Source organism: Drosophila willistoni (assembly GCF_018902025.1).
Source record: "Drosophila willistoni isolate 14030-0811.24 chromosome XR unlocalized genomic scaffold, UCI_dwil_1.1 Seg41, whole genome shotgun sequence".
NCBI lineage: Eukaryota > Metazoa > Arthropoda > Insecta > Diptera > Drosophilidae > Drosophila > Drosophila willistoni.
In genome coordinates this window covers 2,296,435-2,310,000 of record NW_025814058.1, presented here as the reverse complement: position 1 = coordinate 2,310,000, position 13,566 = coordinate 2,296,435, and the positions used below count along the sequence as shown (strand labels likewise).

The window sequence follows — 13,566 nt, the reverse complement described above, 5'->3', positions numbered from 1 at the left end:
TTCAATGCCGCATTTAATTTGTTTTCATTTGGCTCGTAAACACGTGCCTGGGTCATAAACCGACTCTGTTAGTGGACCCCACCAGTCATCCATCCATCCATCCATTCATCCACTAACCGTTTTTGGTGGGTGTGTGAGTGTGTGTGTGTGTGTTTGTGTGTGGTGCTTGTTAACGATGATGTTAATAATGACGTCATCTTTTTCTAACCACATTCACATTCCCTTACTTCTCCATGTGACACAGCAGTTCAACAAACTTACGAGAATGTGTTTGTGTGTGTGTGTGTGTGTGTTTTGCAAAGCTAATTAACTTCCGCATAAATTGTTCTATCGATATAATCCAATTTAACGATCATCAATCCCTTGTCACACACACTAATCAGTAATCTAGGCTTTTCAATCATTTATTTTACTCACCGTATGCACAAAGAAGATTTTAAAATTCTTAACTTCCGCTCTCAATTCGGGACTCCATGGTATTTCACCCTTTTTGATCATTTGCACTGGATCAATGTAAATAAGGCGGGGTCCTGTTGTCAAGAGTAGCATACGCTTGCGGGCAAACAGACCCTTGCGTTTATTGACGAAACCCTTTTTGAGTATAACCTCGCCATCGGCAAATACATGCCATTTATCAGTCTTTTGGGCCTCCAAACGTTGCAGCTTCTCAGAGTCGCTCAGGTCAAAGGAGTCTAAGTTAGAGAAGATATGTATGTCATTAGCATATAAAGGAGGGAACAAAAGACAATATGTATATTTACTTACTTTTTGAGGTTGATGGTTGGGCGGGCATGGCCACACTGCTGCCCACTCCAAGTTCAGCACTCAGCAATCTGGTTATTTGGCGTTCATCTAGGCCAGGCTCTAGATCACCGGGCACACTATAGACAGTGGAACGGAAATCCTCATCCTGATTCACACCGGGCAAATATGGATAGATTGGTGGTGGTGTCTGTTGGCGCAGAGTTTGCCAATTGATGCCATTGAAGAAGGGATGGGAACGTATGCTCTCATAGAAACCAAACTCATCCTGAGCTCCAAGACGTTCACGTGGCTCGATTTTCAATAGTTTTCGCACCAAATCCTCGGCATCCTTATCAAAGCCCTGGGGAAAGTCAACCGAGCATCTAAGGATCTCTTTGAAAATGACATAGTCATTGCTGCCACGGAATGGCGGCAGACCAGAGATCATTTGATAGATAATGCATCCCAATGCCCATAGATCAGCGGCCGGTGTAATTGGGCCATTCTGTAGCACTTCGGGCGACACATACTGAGCGGTACCCACAAAGCTGCCACGTCGCCGGGGATTATGGCGTTGCTGTTGGGCACGAGTATATTGCAGGAGCCTCTGACGTTCGCGACGATTTTGTCGCAACAATAGATGATCTTGATTATGATGATGATGATTGTGTCGTCGGGGTGAATCCACTTCGTCGGCAGCGCTACTATTATGCTGTTGCTGCTGTTCCTCATCATCATCCACATCCACCTCATAGTCATCGTCATCAACATCATCGTCATCATCGTCGTCCAAATCTTGGTCATAATACTCATCATCATCGACATCATCCTCATCGGTGGTCGATGTCGCCGCACAATGCTCCGAAGCATAGGCACGTTCACGCGGTGTCATCACTTTCGCGGAACCAAAATCGGCAATCAGTGTATGCATATCCTCATCGAGCAATATGTTCTCCGGTTTCAGATCCCGATGGACAACATTGCGACGATGCATTTGCTCACAGGCCAGCAATAATTCGGCAGCATAATGCCGTGTGCAGGCCACATCGAAGCTACCGACACGATTTATATACGGCAATAGGTCACCTTTGCGGGCATAGGTCATTACAAAGTAGAGGGAACGTTGATCTTGAAATGTGCACGATAGATTCACGAATCCGGGAACATTGGTCATCATATGCATCACTTCGCGTTCCCGTTTAATATAGTCCTGTTTACGTTCACGCAATATCAGACCCTTTTCGCAGACTTTGACTGAAATGAGACAGAAAGAGATGGAGAATGAATATACCGCTACACAACTTGTATGTACATAAACAGCTGACGATGTGAATGAATTATGGAAATCTAAAAGTCAAAGTCGAACACAAAAAAAAAATACAAAAAAAAGGAATTCTAAATTTAAATTAAAATCAAATGCAACCTTAAATAATGATAATTAAAAATAAAAACGAACACGACGAACAAAAAGAAAGAAGAAAACACAAAAATATGCTAGCGCTAATATGTGCACGCGTGTGAATAATAAAATTCTATTATATGCACAGTGGTTCGGATGCACGTTTTTTTTTTTCATTCTATTTTGATGCCTGAACTAACTGGAGCAGCAACTAAGCAAGAGGAAAGTGCAATGAGCGAAATCTTCTCTGTACCACTGTGTGTACATACATACATACATACATACGTCGGCGGTGGCGTCCAACTGACAGCAGCAGCAACCACCATTAAACATGCCAGGTGACAAATTTGTCAAACGCCAAAAGTTCCATCAGACTTGCGTTTATTGACTGGGACAATTTTTGTGGGTGGAGCAGTTTTTTTTTTGTCTCCCTCTCCCTTTCTATCTTTAGCTTTGCTTAAAACATTTTTTTTTTTGTTTTTTGCTCTCCCCCCAGTTGTGATTTATTGAAATAAATGCAAGGGGAACACAGATCGAAGCGGAGTGGAGCAGAGCAGAGCAGAGCAAGCGAGAGCGGCTGTGATATGGTTAAGGAAACAGTAAGAAGAGCGGGGTGGAGGAGGAGCGACGACTTGAGCAAAACTTTATTGAAAGCGAGAGCGTCGCCGCTGCCATCAAGAGCTTTATAAAACTTGTTTTCATCTGTGTTGTTGTTCTGGATGTGCGTGTGCGTGTATGTGTGTGTTTGGGTTTGTGTGTGTCTGTGTGATCGATTCGATCTCCTCGCTTACCATCTTGTTGTTGTGCTCTCCCCCCCATAACCCCTTCTTCACATCGTTTGCCACCTTAAGCAAAGCGAGGGCCCTAAAAAGAAATTCTAAACTGGTTGTTGAACTGGAACTTTTTTTTTTTGTTTTTGTTTTTTCGTGTGTGAAGAAATGTGCTTCGGCATTAAAAAACAACAACAGTTTTAATAAATAAGCTTTTTTTCGTCCTAGTTGTGGCGACCCCCCCGCAAAATGTAAAAGAATCAGAAACGGATTGAAAACTAACATTAAGAGCGAAGGGGAAAAATATATAGGTAAGATAAGGGGGGGCGTGTTGTCTGATATTCTTCAAATGGAAAGATTAAAAAAAGGCATTCATTTTTAGTTGTATCTCACACCCTTTAGATTAAATACTTTTGCTCAATGTACTACTAGAGGGTATCAAAGTTATATATCTCCCTTCCTCTCCTCTCTTAACTATATCTTCCACCACAATCTATACAGAAAAAAAAATAAATATATGTACACATATATGCATGTATGTATGTATATGTATACATAAATATTTCATGATTATTTTGCGTTTTTAATCAAGATCAAAACAAAACGTTCTGCCAACAACTAACAAGAAAGAAAAAAAATAGGAAAAAAAAATTGAAATAGAAATCTCTCTAGTCAGCGATAAGTCGCTGGTCGTCGCAACAAAATAAACACACACAAGCACAAAAACAACAAAAAATGAAAAGAAAATAAAAAAAAAAAATACAGCAATTAAAAGATTAACAGAAACAAAAAGGAAAAAAACAACAAAAACAACAACATACAAATAAACGAAAAAGCGAAAACTGTTTTTTATGCGTTTTAAATTTCCCAATGCGAAAATTTCGAGTGCGTAAAAATAAAATTGACCTTCAAAAAGTATCGTGTGTTGCGCAAAAACAACACAAAATTTGGCAATAGTTTGGCAAAGTCGCTGCCCCTCCCCGCACGCCGCACGGCGATTCAGTGTCGGAGGAACGGAAGGAGGTAAAAGGTAAACGGGAGCGGAATTAGATTAGATTGTTGCTAGCTAAAATGAATGTATTGGGAAAAAAAGAACAAAGATGTGCATGGAAAATGCGTTGAGAATTCTTCTGCTGAAATATCTCTTCCAACCACAGGCTGATCTAAATTCTAAACAACTAAAGCACTCTACTAGTCGTATACGTAATATTAGAACAACTATCTTCCGTCCCCGTCCCCGTCACCATATGCATTTGCATGTCCCCCCTTCTGTACGATAATTTTCTCATATATTGTTCATTCATTGCGATAATGTTGATATGTGGTATTTGTTCGCTTTTCGCGTATTATTTATTATTATTTTTTAAATATTTGTTTGTACGTGCTTTTTTTGCTTTTTGCTTATTATTATTATTCTTTTTTTTTTGCATTTCAGTTGAGCTTGGTTTTTGGGTTTAATGGCCTGGTCTGATGATAAGCACAGCCTTGAACTTGGCTGGCTGATTGTTGATGATGTTTCACCGGGGGGGAGAGTTGTGGGCGGGCGGTGCCTCATCCTACTTCTCTGCCCTCTCTATATCTCTCTCTGTGTGTGTGTGTGTGTGTGTGCAACAACAGCAGTGGCATCGGCAGCAGCAACAACAACAATAACTAAAGCAAACACACATATGTAAACAAACACACAAAAACCACACACAAAGACCCGATTCCAGCTGAAAAGTAAGGCGAATTTTACTGTCTAAGCATAAATATTTGCCCAAAGCTCTTGCTTGGCCTGGCCTGGTCGGGTCTGGTCTGGTCTGGTCTGGTCTGACTTGGCCTGGCCTGGCTTGGCTCTCCATCCATCTATCTATCTATCTATCTATCTCATTCTTGCAAGTAATCATCTAGCTCTAACGTAATACCCTTTCCATAAAGTGGCTAACGATCAAAAATTGAATAAATAATCCAACAGCAGTAGCTTTAGTTTTTTGTTTTCTTCTTCTTTTGTTATTATAGGGCATTTTAAGGTCGACTTAGTCAATTGATAGTTAAGCATGGAATTGTTGTTGTTGTTGTTGTTATTGTTGTCTGGGGGTTAGGGTTAGCGTGTAATAAGTTGAAAAAATAAAGAGAAAAATTTCCGCTGACTTTAGCAATAAAGCTTGGCGATTGCTGCTGGTGCTGCAACTTGTTGCTGCAACATGGAATGCAGTTGAACGAGTTTTGTGTGTCTTGTTGTTAGTGTTGTTGTTGTTGGTGGTGGTGTAGAAGAAATTCTATAAATAAATTGTTGTTGATGATATTGCCGTGTGTTTTGTGGTTGTTGTTGTTGTTGTTATTATTGGAGGACAATGACCAAAAATGAGGCAAAATCGAAAATGCTGATGCTGCAAGAGACAAAGACAGAGAGAGAGAGAGAGAGAGAGAGCTCACAAGCAAGCTCTAGTCAAAGATAGAGAGAGAGCGCGCTTTTAATGAGGCGCAAGGCCGTTGCTACAAATGGAAGTGAAACATAAGCAACTCCCAAGAGATCTTCAAAGCAACAAAAACAACACTAGCAGCAGCAGCAGGAAGAGTAAAGAAAAAGACACAGATCAAAGAAAGAGGGAGAGAGAGAGAGAATGGTATTAGTATGCTCCTTCACAATTTCAATTATTTTTAATCTATTCTTGCTTTTATTATTATTTAAATGTTTCTTTTTTTTACATTACACAAAAATTTTGAAAAAATTACGTAACTGCAGTCTTTCTCTGTCTCTCTCTCTCTCGCTTTCTCAGGTAATGGAGAGCCTGCACAAGAAATTTTTGGTGTCATTCTGTTATTGTTGTGTTTTGTGTGTGTGTGTGCGTGTTTTTTTTTTTTTTTTATTATTATTGCTGTTGTTGCTGTAGGCAAAAGTTTATTGCCCTTTTGGGGGGCATGCGGCGACATATTGACTGCACGCAAAGGATTTCATTTGGTTCCATTTTTTTTTTTTGCTTTCCTTTTTCGTCGTTCCTTTTTAATACAACTGTTAACCAAGAAAGAGATAGCAACTAAGCCGCTTGTGATGTTTGTGCGCGCGCTGCAATAAAAACAAACCCCTCCCCCCACACGCACATCCCACCAAAAACAAAAACAAAAAAAAGAGCATTAGTCGCACTTTTTTATACCCTTTCGCCTTTACATCTCTCCACCGCTCCTTTGCCCAAACAAATGCAGAAATTTACTTTGTATTGAAATTTGCCATGTTGCCAACTGGCACAACAGTTGATACACTCTCCTCTTAGCCTGTAAAAGGGGGGGAATAGAGGGGCGGAATAAGACCACCAAAATACATTGGCGGCTAAGGCGGCGCACATCTTTTGCGACTTCCTGGCGCTGTTTCTCCCTCTCCCTCCCTCCCTCTCTTTCTCTTTATCTATCTCTCATATGAATGCCAAAGTGGAGTAAAATGTCCTTGGCACGTGTGCAATGACTTTCATTTCTCCAACTCCCAAGCCGCCTCCCCGTCCACACTTTGTTTCAGCTCCTTCTACAACATTTTACTTCTCCTTTTGTTGCTGTTGTTATTGTTGTTGTTCTTCATCACCCCGACCAACAGCTGCTGCAGCCATAAAAAAAAAAAAACCATTATGAATCAGCCAAATAAAAAAAAAAAGGATTCCCGTCTTCTACCTGGGTTGAATGACCCAATTACCAATGTTAGCCAATATTATATTACAGCAGACAAAACGAAAGACGTACAAAAAAAAAAAAAAACAAGAGAAAAACATATACTTTATACTGTATTTTATATTCTTCCTCAGGTCTGAACATGCCCACAGCTGCGACTGCGCAGCAGCGACGGCAGCCAGCAACAGCAGAAGCAGCAGCAGCTGCCCAAAAATAAATGTGTAATAAAAAATAACACGAAAAATGAACAGCGCTTAAGCAAGCGCAAGGAGGATGACGAGGAGGAGGAGGAGGAGGAGACAAAGAAGAAGAAGTGGAGGCAGCAATGAGACGAACGAAAAAAAAAGGTAAGGTAAGGTAAATGAAAAGAAAACAACCCCCTAGTATGTGTATATGTGTGTGTGTGTGTGTGTGTGTTTGAGACAACGCGACTCATCCAAGATGTTGATGATGATGATAATCATAATAATGATGATGAGGAAGAAGTAGAAGATGTGAAACGAAACGAGTTCGAGAAGTTCGAAAGAGTTCAAAGCCCAAAAAGAAACAGCATATGTACGTAAGAATATTGTATCTGTCTATATGTATGTATGTGTATGCATGTGTATGTATGTATGTATGTATTTTTATACCTTCATCATATACTGCACTCATTTTTTATAAGGGAACCCCACTGACAAGCCTGCCTATCGAGGATTATGGCTAATTCTGTCTGTGGGATAAGTGTTTATTAAAATTGCATTTCCTTTATTTTTACACAACCGACGACCTATTGACCCTGGATTTATTTTCAATATCCTGCTGTTTCACTTTTAAGCAATATTTCTTGTCCTTTATATTGAACACATTGCGTGGGTATGCGCATTGTCTCTCTCTCTCCCTCTCTCTCTCTCTTTATCTGTCTCTGTCTAAGTTTTTCTTTCACTTGGAAAAATACCAAGAAATTAGCCTTAGACAGCAAGACAGCTGCGCAGGATTACAAGATCCAACACAAACAGGAAGAACAAAAACCAGACAGGGGCACGTGGCTTAAAGAAAGTTCCAGGTAACAATTCCTTTTCTTTTTTCGTTTTCGTTTTGTTTTTCTTTTGCTGTCTTCTTTTATTTTTTTTTTTTTTTGGTTGTTGTTGCAAAAAGATGATGAAATAGCTGGGCAATTGTGAAAAGCCAAAAACGGAATGAGTGAATGAGTGAGTAGAGCGTCAAACGCGTCAAATAGACGCCATCATCATTTACGTCGTCGCACACACGCGGCAAAAAAAAAAAAAAATGCGTAAGTAGACTGAAGCGAAAAACACACATACACACACAGAGAAAGAGAGAGAGAGAGAGACACAGAGAAAACGTATTTGGAACAAGGGGGACAGAGGTCAGGAGGAGGTGGCCTATGAAATGAAAACGAAAACTGCTGTGCTCATGGTGAGTGGGCGTGTATGTGTGTGTGTGTCCGTATCTGTAAGCGTATGTGTGTGTGTGTGTGTGCAGAGAGCCCATTGTTGAGTAAAATTCGGTTTACGCTCGATTTGTTCGGAAAATGAAATTGTATGCCACACAAACAAATAATAAGAATAAAAATACGGTGATAATTCCCCCCATCCCCAAAAATATAAAACATTCTTTCATCATTTCCATTAAAGTGCATAAAATTCTTCAGCTCATACCAGAAGATTTGCAATATGATTAACACGCCTATGTGGAATTCCGCAAGAGACAAAACAGGGAGAAAAAAAAAAAATAAAACAACAACCTCGAAACAAACTAGTGCACAAAAAAAAATACACCCCTCAAAACCCCCCACATACAAATTGTGTACTATATTGACCTTCAATATGTCAATATTTGTAATTTTGCAATTCCGCTAACAATAAAAACAATAACAACACGCAACAATTCAATGTCAAAAGTGCAAAATAATTTGTTGTTGTGCCTCTTTTTTTTCTGTGTGTGTGTGTGTGTCTGTGTGTGTGTGTGTTGTTGCTTTTTGTAGATATTTAAATTGTTTATCAAGTTTTTGTTATTGTTGAAGGAAGAAGAAAAACTTGCTCGTTCATGTCTATTTTTATACGCACACACTAACAACACTAACAACAACAACAATGTTAAGCTAACAGAGCTTCCAGAGCACTCTGCTGCTGCGCGGTGTTTTATTATTGTTGTTGTTGACTTGCAGCAGCAGCAGCAGCAGCGGCAGCAGCACCTCTCCAATTATTGCTGTTGCTGCGCTGTTTGCATTATCGCAAAGTAGCTTTTCGAAAAGCAAAGGCAAGTGCATTCCCGTTAGCCACGCGCCGAAGAGTAAAAATGCTTATGTTAGCAGCAGCAGCAGAAAAATAAAAAAAAAAAAAAAAACAAAATGAGAAAATCAACAGTTTTATTTTTTTCCTTCTTCTTCATCCATGCACCACTACTCCAACACAGAGCATATTGGACTTGTCTGGCCGCAAGTGCATGAAACGAATTTTAGTATGCGTGTGGGAGAGGAGTCGAGAGAGTATGAGAAAGTCGGCTGCTATTCCAAAGACTTAAGGTGTTGTGTCCGCGATGCGGCGACACGTGCCAGAGTTTATTGATTTTTGCATTTGCATTTTGCAAAAACAAGAAAACAAAATCAAGACCAAACAAATTTGCTTAACACAAATATAAGTTGTACCTACTATACTATAGTGTATGTTTCTACATGTTTGTATGCGTAGAAAGGGAAAGAACAAAAGAAAATCTTTAGCAACTATTAAAACAGCAGTTTTGTTTTTTCATTCTTTCTTTTTTCTTTTTTTTTTTTTCTCGTTGTTTTGTGTAAAGTTGTTGACGCTATTTTTTGCTTATCACAAACAGCTGATCTTGTGGGAAGAAAGAGATTGGAGAATGACAGGGAGAGGTAAAGTAAGTGTCTGTGTGAGTGTGTGTGTGTGTGTGTGTGTGATCAACGATACGAGGAGAAGGCAGGCGGACAAGCGGTCGGGCGAGCAGAGGGAAGTCAGGCGACGGCGGCTGTTTCAATCGATAAACAAACGTATAAAAAATAAACTGGCGTCAATTGGTGCGCCGCAACGCTGCTCCTAAGTGTGTGTCTATATGTGTGTGTGTGTTCTGTTATCACAGCAGACGTAAAAAAAACAAAAAAAAAAAAAACAAAAGTATATTCAACATTTTTGTTTTTGCCACTAGTTTTTTGTTTTTTTTTGTTCTTATTTTTTGTTTTTGAGATAAATAACAATACAAAAAATCACAAAAAGAAAGTCACGCAAAACCCCGAAAAACAACAACAAAACACGACACGACACGATCTGCTGATTCTTTATATCGTTATGGACAACTATGTCGCCTGGATATCAATGAACAAAGCCTGGCTTACTCTTACGTGTACCCCCGACAAATGTGTGCGAATCGTTTTCGCTGGCAAGTTATTTCTAGCATCAGCTGGTTTCTGTTTTCTTTTAAAGTTTTTGTTGGCAGCAACAGCAGCAGCAAGCACAAGATGTTGCTTCGTTCTATCTATTTTTGCAATTTAGCAGGTGACAGAAAACACCGACAACGACGCCAACGTCAACGCCAACGCCGTCTGTATGGCGACCGCATTCTCTTGACAACTGGCGCCAGCCAAGCAGAGGCCATAGAAATGGTCTTTTTAGCGAAAGTGAACAAGTGGGTGCCGGTAGGTGGGTGGGTGGGTGTGTTCGGTCGGTGGATTGTTTCTAAATGGTGATTGGTAAGTGTGTGATACCCTCTTACCATATGGGATTTGGGGGTGGTGGGTGGTGGGGAAGTTGATTTTTGTACGTATACGTAATGTCATCTCGACAGAAGAGAACAAAAACTATATCGAAGACGACGACGTTCGGCTGCTGCGGCTAATTTCTATTTCCATATACATATCTAATCTAGTCGTCGTCATTAGTGAATGATTTAACAGTAGTTAATAATATTTCCACTTACTTGCATATTCACGTCGCGAGTGTATATCAACGGCCAGATAAACCATACTAAAGCTTCCTTCGCCTATGTATCGACCAAAAATAAAATCATTTGGTGACCTTCGTGGAGGAGGCGTTGTTTGCTGTTGTTGTTGCTGCTGTGCGGGTGTTGGCTGTTGTAATGACTGTTGTTGTTGTTGCTGTTGCTGCTGTTGTTGCTGCTGCTGCAACCGTTGCTCATGGCGTATTCCATTCTGATATTGCTGACGACAGCACATTTTACTGCACTGCGGTGTTGAGGCTACTGACGAGCTGTTGCTGGCCACGGCTGCCGCCAAAGGCGATGTGTGGCCTGAAACCAAAAAAAAAAAAGCGAAAAGAAAACAAAACATATATAGATATACATAGTACATATACTTGGTAGATGTATGTGTGTGTGTGTGTGTGTCTATGTTAATTTGCTGGCAACATGTTGTAAAGAGTTTTTTGCTTGACTTACCGTTTGTCAGATATTTGTTGATAGTGCCATAACGACTATTATTGTTGTTCTCTGTTGCTGCTGCAGCTGCTGCTGCCGCTGCTGATGTTGCTGTTGTTACTGTTGTTGCTGTTGTTGCTGCCGATGCAGCGCCACAGCCACATGTGCCATGTTGCTGCTGCTGCAATCGTGTTGCTGCCGCCGCTGTGGTGGCCATTGCTTCAACAACAACAACCAGTTCTTTTAGTTGTAATTCCGAGAAATTTGTTTCACTTAAGGACACGGCTGTTGTGGCTTTCTCCTTTGGCATAGCCGGCATTGTTGCCGCTTGTGTTGATGCTGTTGTTGCCGCCGTTGTTGCAGCAGCAATTGTGAATTGTGAATAGTCTAGATTATTACTGCTGCTGCTAGAGCAACTGCCGCTGCTGCTGCTGCTGCTGCTGCTACTCGACGACGACGATGATGATGAGGCGGCTGCTACGGCAACTGTTGCTGGTATGACAATGCTGTTAGGTGTTGGCGTTGGCGATTGGAGCTGTTGTTGCTGCTGCTGTGTACCGTTAATCTGTAAAAAGAAAGGAAATCAATTGTGAGATAACAACGAATTTGCGTCATTTTTAATGTATAAAAGAAAATTAAGGTTTTTCTCATAACAGATTTACTATTAGGTATTTTTCCCTCTCTTCTGGGGATTTTCTTCTACTTCTTCTTCTCTTTTATGTTATTTCATTTAATGCAAAGTCACTTCTGTTAAGAGATTTGCCGCTGCTGTTAAGCGCTTTAACATTGACGGAATAATTTTAAGAAAACACGCAATAAATTAAATGTAGTGCCCCTCCTTTCCCCTCTCCTCCTCCTCTACTAAGCTAGTTAGCTAGCTGCTGCGCAGATGCAAAAGCCTAAAAAACACACACAGAAGACAGAAAGAGATAGAGAGACACGAAACAACGACAACTGACCACCAAGAACCCAAGTTTCAAGCGGAACTTTAAGAACAGGTCCACAAAAGGCAGACAACAACAACAACAACAACAAAGAGAACAACAACAACAATAGAGATTGCCCAATGGTCTGGTTGGTCGGTCGGTCGGTTAGTCGGTTGGTCGGTCCGTCGACGCCATTGACGTCAAGTTCATTGCCGCTCTCTTTGGTTGTTGTTGTTATTGCTATTTATTTGTTTTTTTTTTTTTTTGCTCGAGTTCAAGGACTTAAAGCATAAAAATATAAAAAAGTTCATTGCCACCTGTTTACATTTCTATTAGAAGTTGTTTTTGTTGTCTTTTTATGCTCTTTGGACTGACTTATTTTGTTGTTATTGTTGCTGTTGTTGTTATTATTATTGTTAACGCCACGCAATGCGTTGGAATGGCGTGATTTTTTCGAAAAGGAACTTTATGTATGTGAAGTACCATAAAAAAAAAAAAAAAACTAAACCAAAAACAACTATTTACGTTTGGGGCCTAAAACACATCTCGTTTAAATACCCTACTAACACCTTTAGATAATCACACAAATATAAAAAATTAAACAAAAACAACAAAAACTTATTTTCCCCAAATCTTTCAGAAAAACTAGCTAAAATTTTTAAAGTTTTATAATCAACAAATGGTTTTAAATATTAAAAAAAAACTCAAGCTTTTAATTGGGGTAAGGGTATCTATCTAACAGCAAAATATTGTGCAGCTCGTTTTTAACCAAAATTATTAAATATGCAAAAAATGTTAATCAAAGGCTATAAAAAAAATACAAAATTTTGTTAAATACGAAACAAGGTGAGCAAATGCGTCAATGAAAGTTTTGTTTTTTTTTTATTTGAAGCTAATTTTAGAGATCTCAATAGAGCGCAGACACAATAGAAAACAGAACACACACAAAAAGTTAATAATATAACAACAATCGAAGGCTTAAAAGAAGTTAAAGTTAAAGAAGTTAGCCGCCGCCCTGAAACAAACAAATAAACAAATGAAACAAATGTTTGTTTTGTTTGTTGTTGTTGTTCTTAACTGGTTTTTTTCGGCCCACATTGCCATTTTAATTGCATTTCATCAATTTACCAATCTGTCTGTCTGTCTTGTCTGTTTGGCCATTATTAAAGCCAAGTTTTAGGAGCCGACGACAAGAAGAAGAAACGATGATCGTTAACAATTTTTGCCATTGGAATTTCTAGGGGGAAGACCCCAAGGGCCCGCCCCTCTTTACAGGTGTCTTAGTGTCTGTAATTCTCTTCCTCCTCCTCCTCCCATGCCATGCCCCCCCCCACGACGATTAGGAATGTTGTTTGTTTGTTTGTTTGTTATTGAGATTGTACGACGACGATGACGACGACGACGAAGAGACACGATGATTGTCGGGTTTTTCAGTTTCGTTCGTTCGTTCGTTCGTTTGATCGATCGTTCGTCAATGAAAAATAGTTGGTTAAGTTTTTGTATATATGTATTAGTGCGTGCGTCATACACAACATTTTCTCTGTGTGTGTGTGTGTGTGTGTGGAATGCGGCTGGTTAAGTTTTTTTTTCCCCTCTCTCTTTCTCTCTCTCGTTGTCTCCTCTAAGTTAAGGCATGACCTCAACAACATATACACCTCTTCCACTATCCCCCCTCCTCCTACCCCTACCCTCTCTCTCTCTT

The 13,566-nt window shown here is 39.9% G+C and overlaps 1 protein-coding gene across 3 annotated transcripts in view; it reads right to left on the bottom strand.

The window, feature by feature from the left end:
- LOC6643143 (3-phosphoinositide-dependent protein kinase 1) overlaps nt 1-13,566 on the bottom strand; it is a 33,983-nt gene that overhangs the window by 849 nt on the left and 19,568 nt on the right. For 2 of the 3 annotated variants that reach the window (XM_023176095.2, XM_023176094.2), the window contains exons 2-5: nt 10,960-11,503; nt 10,483-10,812; nt 766-1,998; nt 418-692 (exon numbers count right to left, since the gene is read on the bottom strand). In XM_023176095.2, coding sequence (XP_023031863.1) covers nt 418-692; nt 766-1,998; nt 10,483-10,812; nt 10,960-11,503 — 2,382 coding nt within the window. Of the gene's footprint in view, nt 1-417; nt 693-761; nt 1,999-10,482; nt 10,813-10,959; nt 11,504-13,566 lie in introns of those variants that run through there. The other variant, XM_047012299.1, reaches the window with a different exon arrangement.